Source organism: Condylostylus longicornis, unplaced genomic scaffold (genome assembly GCF_029603195.1).
Source record: "Condylostylus longicornis isolate FDR11 unplaced genomic scaffold, ASM2960319v2 ptg000022l, whole genome shotgun sequence".
NCBI classification, from domain to species: Eukaryota; Metazoa; Arthropoda; class Insecta; order Diptera; family Dolichopodidae; genus Condylostylus; species Condylostylus longicornis.
Window position 1 is genome coordinate 2,805,982 of NW_026577991.1, and position 20,016 is coordinate 2,825,997.

General features: G+C 19.5%; 1 protein-coding gene across 16 annotated transcripts in view; it reads left to right on the forward strand.

Annotated features, from left to right (window-relative positions):
• LOC129606922 (glucose transporter type 1) overlaps positions 1 to 19,806 on the forward strand; it is a 47,721-nt gene extending 27,915 nt beyond the window's left edge. For 7 of the 16 annotated variants that reach the window (XM_055517557.1, XM_055517562.1, XM_055517563.1 and 4 more), the window contains 5 exons: positions 6,269 to 6,493; positions 6,668 to 6,807; positions 12,640 to 12,743; positions 16,511 to 16,753; positions 19,243 to 19,403. In XM_055517557.1, the coding sequence (XP_055373532.1) occupies positions 6,269 to 6,493; positions 6,668 to 6,807; positions 12,640 to 12,743; positions 16,511 to 16,753; positions 19,243 to 19,364 (834 nt within the window). In that variant the 3' untranslated portion in view covers positions 19,365 to 19,403. Of the gene's footprint in view, positions 1 to 6,268; positions 6,494 to 6,667; positions 6,808 to 8,715; positions 8,743 to 11,127; positions 11,378 to 12,623; positions 12,744 to 16,510; positions 16,754 to 19,242 lie in introns of those variants that run through there. The other 9 variants (XM_055517560.1, XM_055517561.1, XM_055517565.1 and 6 more) reach the window with 7 other exon arrangements.
• Positions 19,807 to 20,016: the final 210 nt, after the last annotated feature.

Here is a 20,016-nt window from a genome sequence, read left to right on the forward strand (position 1 = left end):
AAAGATTTTCTTTCTTTTGTTCTTTATGAATGCTTTCCTTTCGAAACTTGCAACAACCTCTTATACTATTTAATAAAATTGAAAAATTATTTCTATTATAAATGAATTTTTGTTTTATTTTATGTAAATAACCAATTTATTCTTTTGGTACTTTATTATCAAATTATCTAATTCTCATTTCTACAATTTCATTTTATCTCTACTCATTTATTTTTCAATTTTTCTGTTAATTTTTTTTTCTTCTGTTGTTATGTAATTTATGTAATTAATTAGAAAATATAAATTTTATTTGTTTGTTTTTCACATTATTAATTAATTATTAATGAATTTAATAATAGTTTGTTTATCGTAAAAAATAAAGTAAATTTTTTTTAAATGAAAAATTAAATTATCTTACATAATATTTTGAATTCTAATTTAATTAAATTTCCAAATATTTTATTGATTATGATATATTTAGGCTTATTCTGAATATCAAATCACTAAGTGATATTGATGTTTATCGTAAAAGTCTGAAAATATTATAGAATTTTATTATAGACACGAATCATTTGTATGAATATGTTTGTGCTTACAATAAAAATATTGAACTTTTTACGATAAATATCACTAAAATTTAGTGATTTGATACTCAAAATGAGGCTCATTATGTTGATATGAATTATGAAATAAAAATTTAGTACAAATTACAATAAGAAATGTACTAAATGTAGAATGTACTAAATTTTAATTTTTTTTTTAAAAACACTTAAACTCAAGATCTAAAATTTGCTTGAACAGTATAATTAATTAAAAATTTGTATAAGCAAACTATTATTATTTAATTTAAGGTTTAATATGAATAAATGAACTTGGAGAATTATAAAAGCTGGGTAAATTTATATATTTTTAAATAATTATATTAAAAAAGAGAGAAAAGTTCATTTATTCATCTTTAGTGTTTAGGTAAATATAATATTCTCGATTTGCCAGGCTTTTGTCCCAGCGTAAATTTTTATCATATTGTGTTTTTTTTTTGTATTCATTTAAAATTATTTTGGGAACTTTTGTACTAAAACAATTAAATAAAAAAAAATATTAATAATAATTAATGATTTACTAATAAATGTATATCGGAATTCATTTAATTGTTATACTAAAAACAAAAAAAAAATTTTGCAGTTTTAAACATTTTTTATAATAATTAAGTTTTAGTATTTTTGTTTTTATAATTTCATTTAGAATAATTTTGTTTTTTTTTTTTTTTTTTTAATATTTTAATCACAGTTTAAAATGATTTTGGCAAATATTTTATTAAGAAAATTTTTATTTTAAGTAAAATATTTTATTCTGCTTTAGCAGTTTTGTAGCTTCAAATAGGTACTACAGATTATACCGATAATTTTAGAATACTACCGACCTTAATTAATTTTAGAATACTATCTTAATTAATTTATTACTCCATATACCAATACTCTGAACTATTTAAACCAATACTCTGAATTGTGTAATTATATATACCAAATTAATAATGAAATTTTCAATTTTAAAACCCTAATTGAATTAATTTTTTATTATATATAAATACTTAATTTACCATAGGTAAGAAATTTTTAAATATAAATATATATTTCTTCAAGATAGTTTCTCATAATAAGGATAACTTAAGATGGTATCGTTGTTTATATGAGTGTTATACGTTATTCGAAATTTCAATATAATTAATTATTATCTAAAAATTGTGATTTACAAAATATATGTATATATTTTTACAAAATTCATATTCATTATTTCTACTACAATTATTATTCTTAGCAGTGAATTTGCTACAACATTGTTTTACTTCACATTATTTAGGCCTGCAAAATTTCAAATTTTGAATGCAAAAAAGAAAATATTTGCCAAATTATTTTTATGTTTTTAATTATTTACAAAAATTATTAATTTTTGCGTAAATTGTATTTGTTTTTCCAAAAAAAAAAAAACAAAGTGATAATAATAAAATTAACAACACTAATTAAGTATGGATTTGGTGGTCGCACAGAAAAAACAAAACTTAAATATAAAATAAATAAAAAGTACATATTAGAACACTGCACTGGGTTGGAAAAAATAAAAATCATAAATTTTTATAATTTTTTTTTATCATAATTTTCCATTTATTTGTTATTTCAATATTTTTTGTATTTGTTTTGTTCATTTTAATTTTAATTGTTTGTGGTGGTAGACAATTAATCCTAATAAAATGTATAAAATTTTTGTACAATAAATAATGTCTTTTTTTTTTAAAATAACATGGCATAATGTGTGTAGCCGCCAAAATATATGCAATTTGAGAATAATTACCAATTATACCAGTTATACAGTTAAAATATTAGTTGAAATAGGAGTTGAAACTTTGCAGGAAAAATTTTGGGAAATTTATTTAAGGAAATTTGTTGTAAGCAAAAAATCAAACATATTATAATTTTATTGTTTTTTTTCCCCTTTGATTACACTTATTAGAACTGCTGCTTAGTGATTAGATGAGAACTTCTAAAAAAAATTATATATGTACTTGAAGAATTAATAATAAAATACAATATCATTATTTTATTTTTCAATACCTTTGAAACTTAATAATATAGGAAGGGTGTTGCAGCAAAAATCAAAATAATATTTTATGATTCTATAATTTAATTCAGATTTTATTTTTATTAATTAAATTCAAGGTATATTATTGTATAATTTACATTATATTATTGACTGTATACTTTGGCTATATGTAGAAAACTAAAAAAAAAACTTTATTTCACATGCGTAATTAAATGATTATCAGTAAAATGAAATGTTGCCAATTTATAAAAATAATTACAGAATTATTAAAAGGGTTGAACATATTATTAATTTATTACTCTTATTGTGAATTTCACTCGCAGAATTCTACGAATTTCAAACAAAGTTGAACGCACGTAGAATTTTTAGTAATTATAAATCTCATTCGTAGAGATTATGAATCTGCAATGGCAACATTATTTAAATTTTTCAAATTTCATAGTAGATATTTAAAAAAATAATACAAATTTTAATAAAAACCTAAAAAACGGAACCGTCAACCGAACCTTCTGGAATATTGGCTTTCTACGTTTGAAAATTTCATTAGTAGAATTTTGATATTTATTTTCATTCCAAGTGTAATTCATAATTACTCTATTACGAATTATTTACGAGTATTTACTATTACGAGTGAAATTTACAATAAGTGTGCATAATTACAAAATTATTTACAATCAATTAAATAAAATAAGAGAAAATATTTTGTATATTCAACAAAGAGTTTAACAAAAACAAAACTTATAATAATGAAAAATTCTAAAATATTTAAAAAAAAAAAGATTTTTGTACTTATTTTGTATTATAAATTTTTGTTTTAAAATAATTTATTCACAAAATTTATAAAACAACAACACTTTCAACCAAAAAAAAAAAAAAAATTATTCAAATATTTTTGTTTTTATTTTAAGAACTACCTAATACAAATTCACTTAAAAAAATCAAATATTGTGCAAGTTTCGAAACAATATAAAAAAAAAAACAATAAAACATTTTATTTTTTAATTATACACAACGCTCCTAGATCACCAAATTTTTTTAAATTTTTAATTATTTTAATTTTTTTTTTGTTGTTCATAATTTTTACTTTTGACATCAATTCAAATTGTCATTTACTATACACTTTTGAGACAAAATATAACACCTAGTATAACACTTTATAATCAAAAATATAATACTTTTGTACAAGAAAAAACCGCAATTTTCAAAAATCAATCAAATTTTTCATTTTGCTTTAAACTTCTATAAAATTCAATTAAGTTTATTAAAAATTTCTTTATTATTTTTATTTCTTTTTCATATAATTCAAATTTTATTTATATTATTCAATAATTAGTTTTTCAAATTACAAAAACTAAAATGTAAAGTTTATAAAAAAAAAATATGTGGCAATACTTTACATTGAAAACTAATCCTTAATTGACGAGGTTATTTTTTTATATAAATAAAAGCAATAATTTCTTGCCGCAATTTTTTTAAAAAAAAAAAACAAGTTTTCAATAAAAATTTTTTTTTAAAGTTTATAAAAGAAAAGTTAAAGAAAAATCACACCAGTTTTTCTGTTTAGTTTTTTATATATTTTGTTTTTCCAATTTTTGTATAATTTTCACCAAACATTATCTATTATACATATAAATATATATATATATAGATCAAGTACTAGATAAATTGTTAAAGATATTCGTTAGTGAGATAGAGAAAAAATATTAAAATAGAGGTAGGTATACACGATAAAGAATCGACCATATACATAAACGTTCAATAATCGCAACATATAGATACATTAAACACGCATCTAAATACTAGTGGTATACAAGTCGTGTATAACTCATTAATTCTTATTATTACTATATATATTAAGTGTCTCGCTTATATTTTTCGCACATCATTATTCTTCTATTTGCTTAATATAATTTATATCGTATACTTCTAAAATTTTTAAATAAATTAATGAAAATACACTTTTCAAACAATATTGAATCATTTACTTTATAAATAAAATGGTGTTACAGGTAAATAACAAAAGCCCTCTGCAGTATTTTTTTTTCAACTACTATAGTTTGTGTTAAATACGAAATATCTGAATCCGTAAATTAATTTTATTTTATATATAAAACACTATTTTCGGTATAAAATAATATGAAATTTTCGGTAAAACATAATATCAAAAAATACTTTTGACGGATTAATTTCAAACTAATTTTATATAAAGCATTTAAGGTCAATATAAACCTGTAAAGTTGAAAAAAGAGAAAGAGAAAATTTTCCGCACCGGAATGTCAGAATATTTAAATGACACTACTCAGAATCATGAGAAATTACCGCCACAAATTTAATTGCCGTCGATGAAATAGTTTAAATTTATATTTGACCGCTGACCGTTTTCATTTGACATCATCTATTTCCATAATATGTGTGTAACATTACATGCAAAATACTGTACAGTTGATTTTGCCGTCCTGGTGCTGGTCTCGGTTAACAACGGAAATTGTCTGCCGTTGCCGTTCATCGCTTTAATACTGTTTTTATAGTAAATTAGGCCTAATTGTACAGAATCTCATAATGTTATTAAAATTATTCACAATAGTGAGTTATTTAATACTCACTAAATAATAAATTATTATTAATTTAAAATTAAGAATAATCGTGAATTATGAAAAAATTTTGTAAATGATAAAAAAATAGTGCTGTTCCAAATTTAGTACTTGGTCTCTATTATTAAAAAAAGCAAATAAGAAAAAAAAATTATTTTATATTTAATTTTAGCTGCTAATTTTTATGCCCGATTTTATTTATTTTCTTTGTTTTTCTTTTTATTTTCTGAACTTGAACTTGAAGATAACTTTGTAGAATTTTATTCCAGAAAGACTATGTGAATATATATATATATACTCTAAAAATTATATGTATATACCCTTCTGGAATTTTTAATATGCAAAATATAATTATACATAAAATAAACTCCAACCAACCTCTTACAGTGCAGACTAAGAATCTATATTTTAAAAAAGCTATAGAGTTAAAAAAAAAATTCAATTTCTTTTTAAAAGTTTTAAAGAATTTTCTTTGTTTCTTTTTTTTTTTTGTTTTTGAAATTATATTTTTACTTAATATAACAGTTTTCTTTTCTTTTTATAATTTTAATATTGTGTTTTAAGTTTCTATATCAAAATTCTAATTCAATTTTATAAATTAATGAAATTAATCTTAAAAGAAAAACCGAGAAATAAAAAAAAAATTAATTTTATTCATAATAAATGAACCAAAATTCTTTATCATTTATCATTAATTTATAATTTTATCTCAATGGAATATTATATTTTAAATCATAGTGATAATAATTATTGTTTTTATTATATGATTTAAAATTTTATGACTATGTAAAACTATAAATTAATGCTAGAAGAAATTACAAAAAATTCCTGTCAAAATTCTTGTTAAATTTTATAATTTTTAAAAATAAATACTTTAAAAAATTTATTAAAATTTCATTATAATTGTATAACAAATGAAATTTTAATAATTTTTGTTATAATTGTAATAAACATATTTTCAAAATCAAAATCATTTACTGAAAGAGAAAAAATATTCTTATAAAAATGTTTTGAAATTTTGATAAATAATTTGAGAGAGCAAAGAAAAAAAAAAAAGAAAGCCTTCCAAATACGAGAATATGTTTATTACGCGTTTTGTATAGGAGTTTTTTGGTTATGTACAGGAAATGATCGATTGGATGTCATACCTATCTGTAATATCAACATTAGCATTTGTTGTATTCTTTGCTGTTGGACCTGGTTCAATACCATGGATGATAACTGCAGAATTATTTTCACAAGGTCCAAGACCAAGTGCAATGGCAATTGCTGTATTAGTCAATTGGATGGCAAATTTTGTTGTTGGAATTGGTTTTCCAAGTTTAAAGGTAAATTTTTCTTCCTATATTCTTCTATCTTAATTTCTAAAAAAATAATTTACAAAAAGCGCCTAATAATGAATATGTAGATACTTACATCAGCTATTATTATTTACGTACATATATCAGAAAAATACATTTTAACATTTTTTTTTTCATTTTCTTTTTAATTTTTTTTTACAGTCTGCATTGGATAATTATACATTTTTGCCGTTTAGTGTATTTTTAGCAATATTTTGGATTTTCACATATAAAAAGGTTCCTGAAACCAAAAATAAAACATTTGAAGAAATTTTAGCACTATTTAGACACGGTAATGGAAGGTATGTAAATTTTTTTTTTCAATAAATTTCAGTTTTTGTGTTTTCAATTTAAAAAACAAAAATAATTTCAGTACATATACATTATACATAAATATATATTTAATTATATAAATATATATTTATAAATTATAAAAATATTGTCAACAAAATTCTAAAATATATAAATAATTTAATTTTTAATAAGCCTACATTAGAAATATTTCAAATTTTACAAAATTCTGACATACGAAAGATTGAAAAATATTAGAAAAGAAGTTTTATAATAAGAACTGAACTTAAAATTTGGACAGAATTCACAATCAAAAGTACACAAAAATCACAAAACATTACTAACAAAATATTGTTATATATTATTTTTATTAATTTTTTTTTTATTTTTTGAAAAACCTTTATTTTAGAAAACAATTATAACTAAATTTAATTAAATAGAAAGTAAATTTCCTAATTAGGTAATAAGATGACGTTATAATTGTTTATTTGTTATACAACATATATTTTTTAATCACACATATAACAAAATTTCAAAAACATCATAATATTTATTATATTGAATAAAAGAGAGCGCTGATCAACAAAACTTAATACGGTACTATGGCAACTTTCTTTAATACCATACGTTAATCATACATATGACATTTTATTTAGTTCTCAAAAGCTAAACTGGCAATACGACGGCGTTACTAAAATTTGTATGAAAAGTTTTTTCAAAGTTTTTTTTATAAAAATTTAAGCTAATTATTTGTTTCATTACAATTCAATGTAAGTTTTAAAAAATTTAAGTATGAAGGCCATAATAACTTTTTATTTTACTTTAAGATTTCATTAAATTATCAAAATTCTCAAAAGCAATGTAAAGTAGAAAAATAATTGAATGAGTCTGAGCCTGTTCAAGAAAATATTTTACGGAATAAAACAGCTACTAACATACATACATAAGTATGTAATTTTAAAAAATCTCATTACGAACTTAAAATTTGGATTTTAAATTTGGATCAGAAATTTGATGATCACACATGAATTATTAGTGAAACAGGATTTTCATTTACGATTTTACATTGTAGTACATATACAGAAATGCCTATATACTTATGTTTACATGTATACATAATTAACCGTATGTATAATACAATCCAAGCGTTCTCAGCATGGTGTGCATAGAAAAAATTCAATATTCAAAACCGGTACAATGTATGTGCAAAGTAAACAGAAGCATTAACGTAGCTCATGAACATACTTAATTAGGAGTTCTTACATTAAAATTTTCATAAATGTAAAATGCGGTTTGTATTTTTAACATCTTTTATTGTCCCATGTGTTAATCAAGGCAAGAATCTTATTTGATCTTAATACAAAAAGTTTTATATAAGTATGGTTATGCTAAATTAAGTTGCAAATAACATAAGAAATCTACTACAAATTACATTACCAAATCTAATTGGGTCCAATTCCAATTACAAGATTCCTATCGATTTGAAACATGATTTTTGAAATGCCAATTTATGTAAGAAAAATTCAATAAACGTAAAACGTATCAGATCTTAAATCAAATAAATATTTGTTGTTTTAAAGAATATTATGATTTGTTACACCACGATCTACATTATAATGTTCATACACATACTCGTAATCTTATTTTAATTTATTTTTTTATATTTTAAAATGAAATTGTATAATTTCTATTATTTTATCATTATTTATTTTTTGAATAAAAATTTTATGTTAATTTTATTTTTCATAAATTTAAAATTTAATAACAATAATTTTTTTATACAAATAATTTAAAAATAACTTTCTGTTTTTAATGAAATTTTTATTTAAAAAAAAAAAAACCAAAAATAATAAAATATCAATAAAATTTATAAAATCTTCGAATAATTAAAAATAATTATAATAATTGTAATAAAAAAGAAGACCTCGAGAAAATCGTTTGTATAGGTAAGTGAAAGCATGTGAAATGAAGAAATCACTATACAAAAATTTAAAAAGCAAATATAAAAGTTTGTTAATCCCAAAAAAAATTTGTACAATTTTGTTGTTGTTTCTATTTTGCTTAAAAGAGCCAAATTTAATAAAAAAATTTTTATATATTACAATATAAATATATTTATATTTTTTTTTTGTAGAAATTATGAGCTTGATTTTATTCTTTAAATTTATAATACTTAAACATACATATTATTAAATGAACCAAACATTTTTATTATATTTAAAAGAAAGGAAATTTATTGTTATTATTTTATAATTTTTAAACAAAGCAGACAATATTTAAGAATAAAATTTCATCATTTCATTTTAAAAAGTTAAAATTTTAAACAAAAAAAAAAAATTTCATCACTTTTCTTTATGTAAACCCATGAATTCCTCTTAGAATTAACAATTATTGTTTTTTTTTTATATTTTGTACATATTCATACATAATATATATTTATAAACTAAAATTAAAAAATTTAATCACATCCTTTGATAACTAATTAAACAAAATTTTTTTCTTTAACTAATCAAAAGCTATTGGCTAAAAGCTAATTAATTTTATCACCTAAATGGTGTAGTTTACAAAAAAAAAAATGAAATTTATTGTAGAACTTTTATATACATATATATATATATATATATATATATATATATATAGCACATCCCCTTAAAATCATTTAAATATTCATTTAATGTTTATTTATTTATTTTATATAAATATAAAATATATATACAGTTCTAGTAATATTTTAAATTATCTGTTTATTTTTTAAATATTTTATTTAATTATTTATTTTAATTTTTTGAATTTTAAATGGAAAATTGGCATTTCCTAATAATATGACTATACTTTTCACGAGCATATAACATTTTTTTTTTTAATTCTTTATGGTTTTTTCTACAAAAACAATTTTTTCACATTGAATTTCATTAGAGTGCTCTAATCTCATTTACATACTAAATGTTTAAATATAATATTTATTTCATAAAATATTTATATTGTAAATTATTTACATATAACTATTACAATATTTTCACAGTGTTCATTAGAAAGCAAAGCAATAAAAAAAAATCGCATTTTCTATCTAAACTATACTTATTTTTCAAATTAATATTAAATACAATCATTTTCATCATACGTCCGTAGCCTATAATATATATACAACCTATATAGATTCTATTACAAATTTCTTTCACAATGTTTTCATTAAAATCAAACTATAAACACCCAAAAATCATATTTTAAAATAGAATTAAATTAATAATTAAAAATATTTTAAAATAAATAAAAAAAAAAATGCCAAAATTGGAAAAGGATTAGAAAAACTAACTACATACATAAATGAGATTAAATATAATGAATAAAATAATGGCACTATCAATATTCAAGTAAATATTTAATTTGTAAATTCAAGTAAAAGTGTTATTTATACATGAAGCCTAATTGTGATGTATACGGGTAGAGAAATTAAAACTGATTTAATTCCATCCGGGAAAAGATTATTCATTTGAATGTCAATTTATGAATTAATTAGTTTTAAAAGCAATTGAAATTGAAAAATCAATGAAATTAATTAATTATGTATTGTTTTTTTTACATGATTATGTAAAATATTAAATAAGACATGACATTCGTTTACATCATGGTATTATATCACGTATATTATCGTATCCTTATAAATTTGTTTGTTATTTACAGTGTCTGTTTACTGTCTTGCCATCTCTTACTTGAAGGTTGAAGCAAGGACATTGAAGAGTTCAGTAAATAGCAAGGACTAGAAGAATAGTTAATAGAAGAATAATTAAAATAATACATAATAACATAAAAATCATAAATACCTAATTTTATTAATAACTTTGACTAGTTTAAATAGTTAAGGATTTAAATATATTCTTTATTATAGTTAAGGCTTTATTCTTTAATTTTACCCATTTTAAAATTTAAATGGCTTTAATCTTTTGGAAATTTATTAATTTATGAATAAAATAGGGAAATTTCGTGGTTGAAAATAATATTGACAATGTAGGCAATCGATTTCGTTAAAATAGTATTTATGTTATAAAGAGTTTTAAAATATTTTTATACTACACATTTGTAATAACTGGAATAAAATTAAATATCTAGAACTCTTATATTTAAATAAAATGTTATATAGTGTTAAGATTTCTAACTCATTTAATTGTATCGTATTGAAATTTTTAATGTAGGAATAAAAAAATTTCAGTCGTACAATAACTATTATCAATTATGTTATTTTTAATTTTATATTTTTTATTAAATTTAATTTTTAATTTTATTTTGATTTATTTATATTAAGTATTATGACTTTTATTTTTTTTTAATTTTAGCGATGAAACAAATGATCAAAGTACGTCAACGAAAACTTCTAGAGTACAAGAATAAGAAAAAAGATTTGAAAAGAAATTATTTTCAATAGTGCAAGATAATAGATATAATTTATTTTAAAATTTATTGTATAATTTTTTTTTTTTTTGATTTATGTTCTTTTATTTTTTTATTTGTAAATAATTTTACTCAGAATATTATGTTTTGTATATGTATATTTTATTGCATAAAATCTTAAATATCTTAAAAAAATAATAATGTTTTGATAGCATATAAACAAGTTACATAAAATACTATGAAAATATAAGTTAAAAAAATAAATCCTTTTAATAAATAAAAATTATAAATTAGGAATTTATAAATCATAAATAACTTTTAAGAATTATTTAATTAAATTTAGGTATAAAATTAAAATTTCCAATACTCCTTACAATTATATTTCTTTAGAAACCATAAAAGAATTAAGTTGTTTTATTTGCAAATTATTTGCAAATTTATTATAATGTAGTTTAAATCTATTGTATTTTAAAGAAATTTTCTTTGATTTACAAACTGATATTATGTATTCATTATTTTCTGCATTATTGTCTTTAGCTGATTACACATGTCTAATATGTATAAACACATTGTAAAACTTTTCAAATTAAATTTGTGTGTAAGTGTTCTCTACTGAATTATATTTATAATTATAATTGATATACCTATCAATTTTATTAAATATTATTGTCATTTGTATTAGTAAAATTTTTCACTACATATCATTTTAGTTTCCCTTATTCTGTATGGGATTTTGTATAGCTATATACAACACAATATTTTTAAGGTATTATTGAGGATGTTTAGTATCTTAAGAAACATATAATATGTTATTAACACTACAATTTATTACTTTCAATATTAAAAAAAAATTTGGAAGTTATAATTTTCTTTTTGAAGTTTAAGTTTTTTTTATTTTGTTTTTTATTTAATTTTATATTTAATTTTAACAAAACAAAACCAAAAACTAAAACTATATTTAAATTAAAATAAGAATATGCACATATTGCAAATAAAACCAATGACATTTTTTCAAAATACTATACAAGACTGAAACGAAAAACAACTTTAACAAAAATTTATATAAAAGGGAAAAAAATAAAATGCATTTATGTAGGCTTTGGATACGAATTTAATGCAAATTTTTGTATACAATACAAAATTTTCACTTCTAAAGATCTTTATGATCAAACTTATTCAAATTCACGTTACACATTAAACTTTTAATAATTTCATAGAAGTTTTATATAATATTAAATTTTAATTCCATAACAATTATAGCGGTTTTTTTGATTATTCGTGAAAAGCAGGTAGCATTTCACTTATTTTTATGCGAAAAAAAGCGGTATACATAAAATAGAATGAAATATAAAAGAAAATTTCAAAATATTTATGTAAAAAAAAAAACAAAAAACAAACAAACAAAATTATTTTTAAACTGCACTTAATTACATAATCGTAGAGTATGCGAATTTCAGGAGTATGCTAAACTGCGTAAATAGTTTGGAGCCCCAAAGTATGAACTCTGGCATAGAACATGCCGCTTTGATGGTATCAGAGGAAAAGACCCAGCACGATTCACGTAAGATATCTTATTCATTGATCAAAAAAAAAAAAAAATACAAAATGTAATTTTAAACAAAATTTTTTGAAAAAAAGAACCAAAATAATATACAAAAGTTTCTGTTATACCTACTTATGAAAAAAAATAGCAAATAATTTTTTATGTTTTTCTATAAAATTTTTGTAAATTGTCCTATTTAATATTTAATGATTATATAAAAGAAATAAAAACAAAACTACTTTATTTCTTTTTTTTTTTTTTTATGAAGAAAAAAATATTAAATTTTTTTATGTATTTTCATTGTTTAACAAAGAAATTCCATTGCAACTGAATTTCTAACTTAAAGAACAAAATATGTTTTTTAATATACAAATATATTTATATATAATATAAATATATATTAGAATATGAGTATGCTTTTATATCTAATCTATTAAATAATATAAAATATAAAATGTACTTGTTTAAAATTAACTAAAAAATTGAAAATAAAATCCAATGCATGGTCAATTATTATTGAAAAACTTGTACTTGAAAAAAATTCAAGCATTTTATGTTTTTAAAAAAACAATTTTTTTTTGTAATAAATAAATACCAAAAAGAATTAAATAATTGGTAAACATTTACACTAAAATAATTATATTTGAATTTGTTTTTCATAATTTTCATTTATAGATTAAATTAATTCTAGCAAACTATTAAATTATATAATTATAAAATTTAATTTTAGATTAAAAATATTTAAATTTTAGATTTATTAAATAATTTTATTAAATTGAAATAAGACTTTGTTATAATAAATAATTATTTACCATGCATAATATGAATTATTTTTTTTAAGTATATTGTATGAAACTTCCATTTTATTTCATGGTGACATTGTTTAACTTTTGTACATTAATTTTTATTTGATAAACTTATGTATTGGCATTTTTCTATATTCATTAATATTATAAAATAGTAGAATAAAATATCTAAAATTGTTTACTTTTAATTTGCCTTCGTTTTGTTTTTTTTTTTCTTTTTATTTTTCAAGTTATGCATAAAAATTGTTTATAATTTTTTTCTTATAATATGATACTAACCAAAAATTTTTAATTATACTTGCTATTTTTTTTTTTTTTTTTTTGTTAATTTTTCAGAATTATGTTAATTTTGTTTTCGCATTTTATAGCTTTCCTAATTATTATGTAAATGATATAATGTAATAATTTATTCTATGATAACCATATATATATATATATATATATATATATATATATATATATATATATATATATATATATATATATATATATTTTGAACCGATTCCATCATTAATCTTTAAATAATGAATTAATCAGTTAGTATAATTTTACAAGGAAAACAAATATTTTAGGTAATTTTGGTATCAATAGTAAATACACAAACGAGAGATATCACTATTCTAATTATAATTTCTTAATAACTTTAGGATTTTTCGGTATTTTGTTTCACAACTTATGAATATATTTTTAAAAAAATGGTGTAAAATATAAAATATTATTTGTAAATACATAATATTAATTACATGACTGCACTTCAGAGTTTATTATACCTAATGTAAATATTGAATGAGAATTATATTGTAAATAAAAATTAAATATCTTATTTTAAAGCCCAAAAAAATACTATTTAATAATAATTTTTTAAATATTCTATTTAAATATTTAATTCAATATGAAATGACTTGTCTTTTGTAAAAAGTAAAGATTTGTGTTAAAGTAATGATAGATTCTATTTAAATTTATCTAAATTTAATAAAATAGTTATGTAATAATTAAAATTTATAATCTTAAAAGATTGTCTTTCACACATATTTTGGAAAATTTCTAAAACATAAAATAGTTTTGCAGTCATAATTTCCTTTTTTTATTTATAATAATGTTCTAAATTATGGAAATTTTAATTTATTCTTAACCATAAATTAATATTTCAAATTCAAATTTTTCATTTTCTTTCATAAATAAAATTATAGTCAATATAAATCTAAACTTCTATTAAAATATAATATTTACAAAACTTTTATATACTTTGAATAATAGTAAAAATTTTTCTGAATTGTAAAACAAAAATATATTAAAAATTCTATTCTTCACTAACAGTACTATTTGACTATATTTAATTAATTTATTTTATTTCTTTATATAAATTGGTTTATTGTGTATATATGATAAATATTTACATGAATATATACATATATAAAAGTAATTCTTTTATATTTTATTAATAAGTATAAGTATAGTTATTTTTATTTTCATTATAATTACGTTAAAAATTGAAATTAAAAAATCAAAAACAATAAGTATCTGAAATTTTTTATTTAAATTTTTTGGGTTTGGTTTTTGCTTTTAATTTATTTTATACATATACTATAGTCTTGTAATTATAAAAAACTTGTATTGTGAAAATAAAATTAATTATAATCGACAATAATATTTGTATTCCATTTACATGATAAGAGTTTTGGGTACGAGTACTTAATTTATAATTGGAATATTATTTTATAATTAAACCTTTTCGAGATTTAGATTTTGATATTTAAATATTCATTACAAAAATATTAACACCCTAATGTATATCGGCATATATCGGCATACTTATTTCAATTACTGTGTTCATTTGGAATACTTGAAAACTTAAACTATAGGAAGGATTATTATACATTATAATGTCTGGTTTTCTTTTTAAATTAAGTATTTGTTTAAAAGAAAATGCAATAAATTAAATTTATTTATAATTCGTTATAATTTTCTTAATATTAATTCGAACTGATTCTGTTATGTTAGATAAATTAATTTTTTTTTCCACTTTATTAATAAATAAAGTAAATAAGCGAAATTCATATTGTGACGTCAATTATTGTTATTCAAACTTAAATTTTTCAATTGTTTTAATCATTATTAAAAAATTATATACAATATTGTTTTATATAATTATTACAAGTCGATTATAATCATTATTTATTTTTCATATATACAATTAATATTTTATATATTGAATGTCCTTTTTTTTCTAAATTTTCTACATTATATATTTTACTTTTATATGTATGTACATAAAATTGTAGCTATGATTTTTTTTAATATTTAATTTTAATTAATTAATATTTAATTTAAATACAAAATTATATTACTTCACAGAATATTTTGATTTCTTGTTTTTTTTTTCTTTTTTAAAATTATTTATTTACAAATTCTTTTTTTAATTAAATTTTATTATTAAATTATATTATATTAAAACTAATCCAAAAAAAAAATATTTTCACTTTGTGCAGTTTTTATATATTTTTTATATATGAAACAAAAATCAACAATCATTTAAATAATAATTAAACATTTTCATATAATTTATTTATTTTTTCTTATTTTATTTGTGTTGGGCTGAATTTAATATTGGAATAATAAAAAAATAAAAAAACGAAAAACGCATAAAAAAAAATTTTATTTTGCAAAATTCAAAAAATCACACAATAATATTATTAAAAATATCTCTCTCTCTCCACTCTGTATTATACATTGGAATAATAATGGAATCAAAATATCAAAAAAAAAAAAATTAAATCAAAAATAATATTATTCAAAAACAAAAACGTAATTATAAAAATTAAAATATTTTTTTATTATATTATTATTATTATTCATTAAATAAAAAATATATAAATATATAAAATTATATATACACGTTAAAATTATAATTATATGCAAAATTAAAAAAAAACCAAAAAAAAAAAAAAAACAAATATGAACTATTATAATAATAAAAAGTTTTTGGAACAACCTCATTTTCATTAATGGTTGAAGGCATGGGACCTTATCCTCTGAACGATAGTACAAATTTATTGGGTCCAATTTCAAGTAATAGTAATATACCTGGAGTTCCGACAACATGTCGTTACGTTAATTATGGTACAAATAATTCAATTACTCCAGTTCCTATACGTAAATGTGTTTATCAAAGAGATAGCTTTAGAAGGCATTCAGCGCATGGAAGAATATGTCATTCACAAGGTATTATAGTTAAATAATAACTAAAAAGAAAAAAAAACAAAAATAAAAAAAATAGTTCACAATCTCTAATTCAATTTAAAATATACAAAATATATAATAAATATTTTATATAGAAAATAAAATATTAAAAAAAAAAAAAAACAAAACAAAAATATCGCACATAAATTAATTCAATTCTCTTTCTTGTTTTTTTTTTTCTAAATAAATAAAAAAAATAACTATAATTTTGCAAGAAAAACAAAAATACCATGCAAAGAAAGCAAAAACAACTAATACAGCAGAAAGAAAAAAAAAAATTTAATAATAAATTATTTTATTTCTTTTTTTTTATTTTTCAATTTTCTATAATATTATAGAAGTATATCTTTGACAAAAAATACTAAAATAGTACGACAACCTACAAAAAATTGCAATACTAAAACAATACAATGAATGCAATTTTATTTATAATTATATAACAAAATATAAATACAATTAAAGTAAAAAAATTTTATTTATTAATTTTTATTTTGTTTTTTAGGTTTTTAATTTTTAATTACAAATTTTATTCTAATTATACTATTCATCTTTTTTACAAAAGCAAAATATTGTTACAATTAAAATATTATAAAGTGTTATAAAACACATAAATATACTTAAAAATATTTTTATATCTTTGTTATGAATAGACAACTTAAAATCACTGTGTAATAGTTAATAATATCAACTAGTCAATATATAAATAGGGTGTATGTATATGAGTCCTATTTTTACTTAAATAAAATAAATTATATTAATTGTGTATTAATACCGTTATACTGCAGTTTGATGAGCTTAGTTTTTAAACTTTCTAAATGAAAATCTCAATCAATTCTGAAACTTTTTCTATATAAATTTATAAATCGGTTTAAAATATTTTTTTTTTTTTTTTTTTTGTTTATAGAAAATATTAATTTTTTTAATAGAATAGGCGTATATTGTAGATTGTTACAATGGACTACGACCAATATATAAGGTTCTATTGTGACGTTCCACTATGTGTGAGAAAGTAGAATAAACGTACATTTATAGGCAAAAAGAAACGAGTCATATATATATATATATATATATATACTCAAACTTATTATATTATTTTATAATATTAATTGTTATTATTAAATATATATAAATTTTACTTAATTTTATAAAAAATTTAAAACTTTTTCGATAAATATATTGTTAAATAGCTTTAAATATTGTTCTTAAATTTATTCGATATTTAAGAATATAAAATTTTCTTTAAATAAAATAAAATATAGGTTAATTTTAACAATTATTTTAATTTTAGGAAAATTATTTTCTCTTTATATATTCTAACAAAATATTTTTGAATATTCTCTCTAAATTTCGGAAATGATAATTATTTCAAAACTGGCTCAGTAATTAATTTAAAATTTTAACTTATGATTATTTTTAAAAAGGTAATAGCAAAAAAATTTTTAAAAAAAAACATTCCAAATTATAAATTTTAAAAATATCAAATTATTTTAAAGATAAATTATAATTTTAAAGAGTAATAATTTGGAATTAGTGAATAAGTAATAAACATTTTTAATAAATGATCACGAATATTAAACACAATTTGTCCAAAATCACTTTAATCATCATACAAAACAGCTTTAATTTGTATCATAAGCAAATCAAGAATTTGATCGCTTTAAAAACAAAATTAAGAAAGGGAGATTGGAATACTTTTATTTTTTTTTTTTATTTTGAATTTAAAAAAGAAGAACAATCATTCAAATGAATATTATTTTTTTACATATAAGTACATTACATTATGTATTTTGTAAAATATATTTTTATAAAATATTATTATTATATACATACAATAATAATCACTTTAAATCAAAATTTCAAAGCTTTCTAGTCTTCATTAACTCAAAAGCGTATACATACATAGAAGAAAACTCAAACGTATGAGAACATCAAAATTTCAAATTTAATAAAAATATATTTTTTATTTTTATTTTTACTTTTTTCTCTTATATTTTTACTTTTTTTTTATTTTTGTCAAATTTTATTTTTATTTATTTAGAAAATTTCATTATGATTTACTTAAACTTTTTATATAAAAATTAATATTTTAATCTCCAGCATGTTAGATTTTCTATTGCATGAATATCGTTGTAAAATTATTTATTTTCTATAATATTATTCATGAAATTCTAATGAATGTTGTTAAATTGTCTAGATTTATCCCCCAAATTGAATTAAATTGATATGTAATTTTAATCATATTTAAAGTAATTTAAACCGAATGCATTTCTTATATTGTTTTTTTTTTGTTTTCATACAAAAAATAAATAGTTTAATTGTTTCTTTATCAAATTATTAAATATTTATTTTAGTTTTTTTAATAATTTAATTTTCATTTCTTATGTACTAATATTATTTACTTTTCTTTTTCATTTGTGTTTTTTATTCATATAAAAAAAAAATAATGAAACAAAAAAACAATAATAATATAGCTGCATCAGAGCGCTGTTCAGAAGGCGCGCGAAATTCACAACACCATCAGGGCAGGAACGCTGTCTCTGCGCCCCATCACCTTCGTCAGCAAGTACCTGCTTGCCAGAGCAGCGGACCTTGACTGAAGAACGCCTCACCTCCCGAAACAATTAGCTTACATTCCACTGATCAACAAATTTCACATTCACATATACATCACTGTAGTTTTGATAAAGATAATGATGATATAGATGAAACAAGATCAATTAAATCAATACACCATTATCATCGACATCAACAATCGCCGCATCATAGCGTACACAGTCACCATAGTCATAGTCGACATTCATCACCGCATCAATCTCATCACCATTCGCACTCGCATTTAAGTGATTCGCAATTAGCGCAAAGTCAACACCAACAGCAACAACAGCAATTACATCATCAGCAACAGCAACAACAACATCAAATGCAACAACAACAACAGCATCATGATGAAGATGATTCATATGATAAAATACAATATAAGCATGCACATCATGGCCATGGACATGGTCACACTCATCGTAATCGTCGTTCATCTAGACATCATCATAGTAGTAGCAGCGGACGTGGACATACAAGTAGTGGTAGTGGTAGTGGTGGACATCATTATAGTAAAAAACATCATCATGATAACTCTATTTGCCAAAGACGTCATAAATCTGCAACTGACGTTTCAAATATTTGTTGCCAAGATAAAGAAATACGTGAAATATTAATTCATAAAAAAGGCTGCTGTAAAAGAGCTAGTT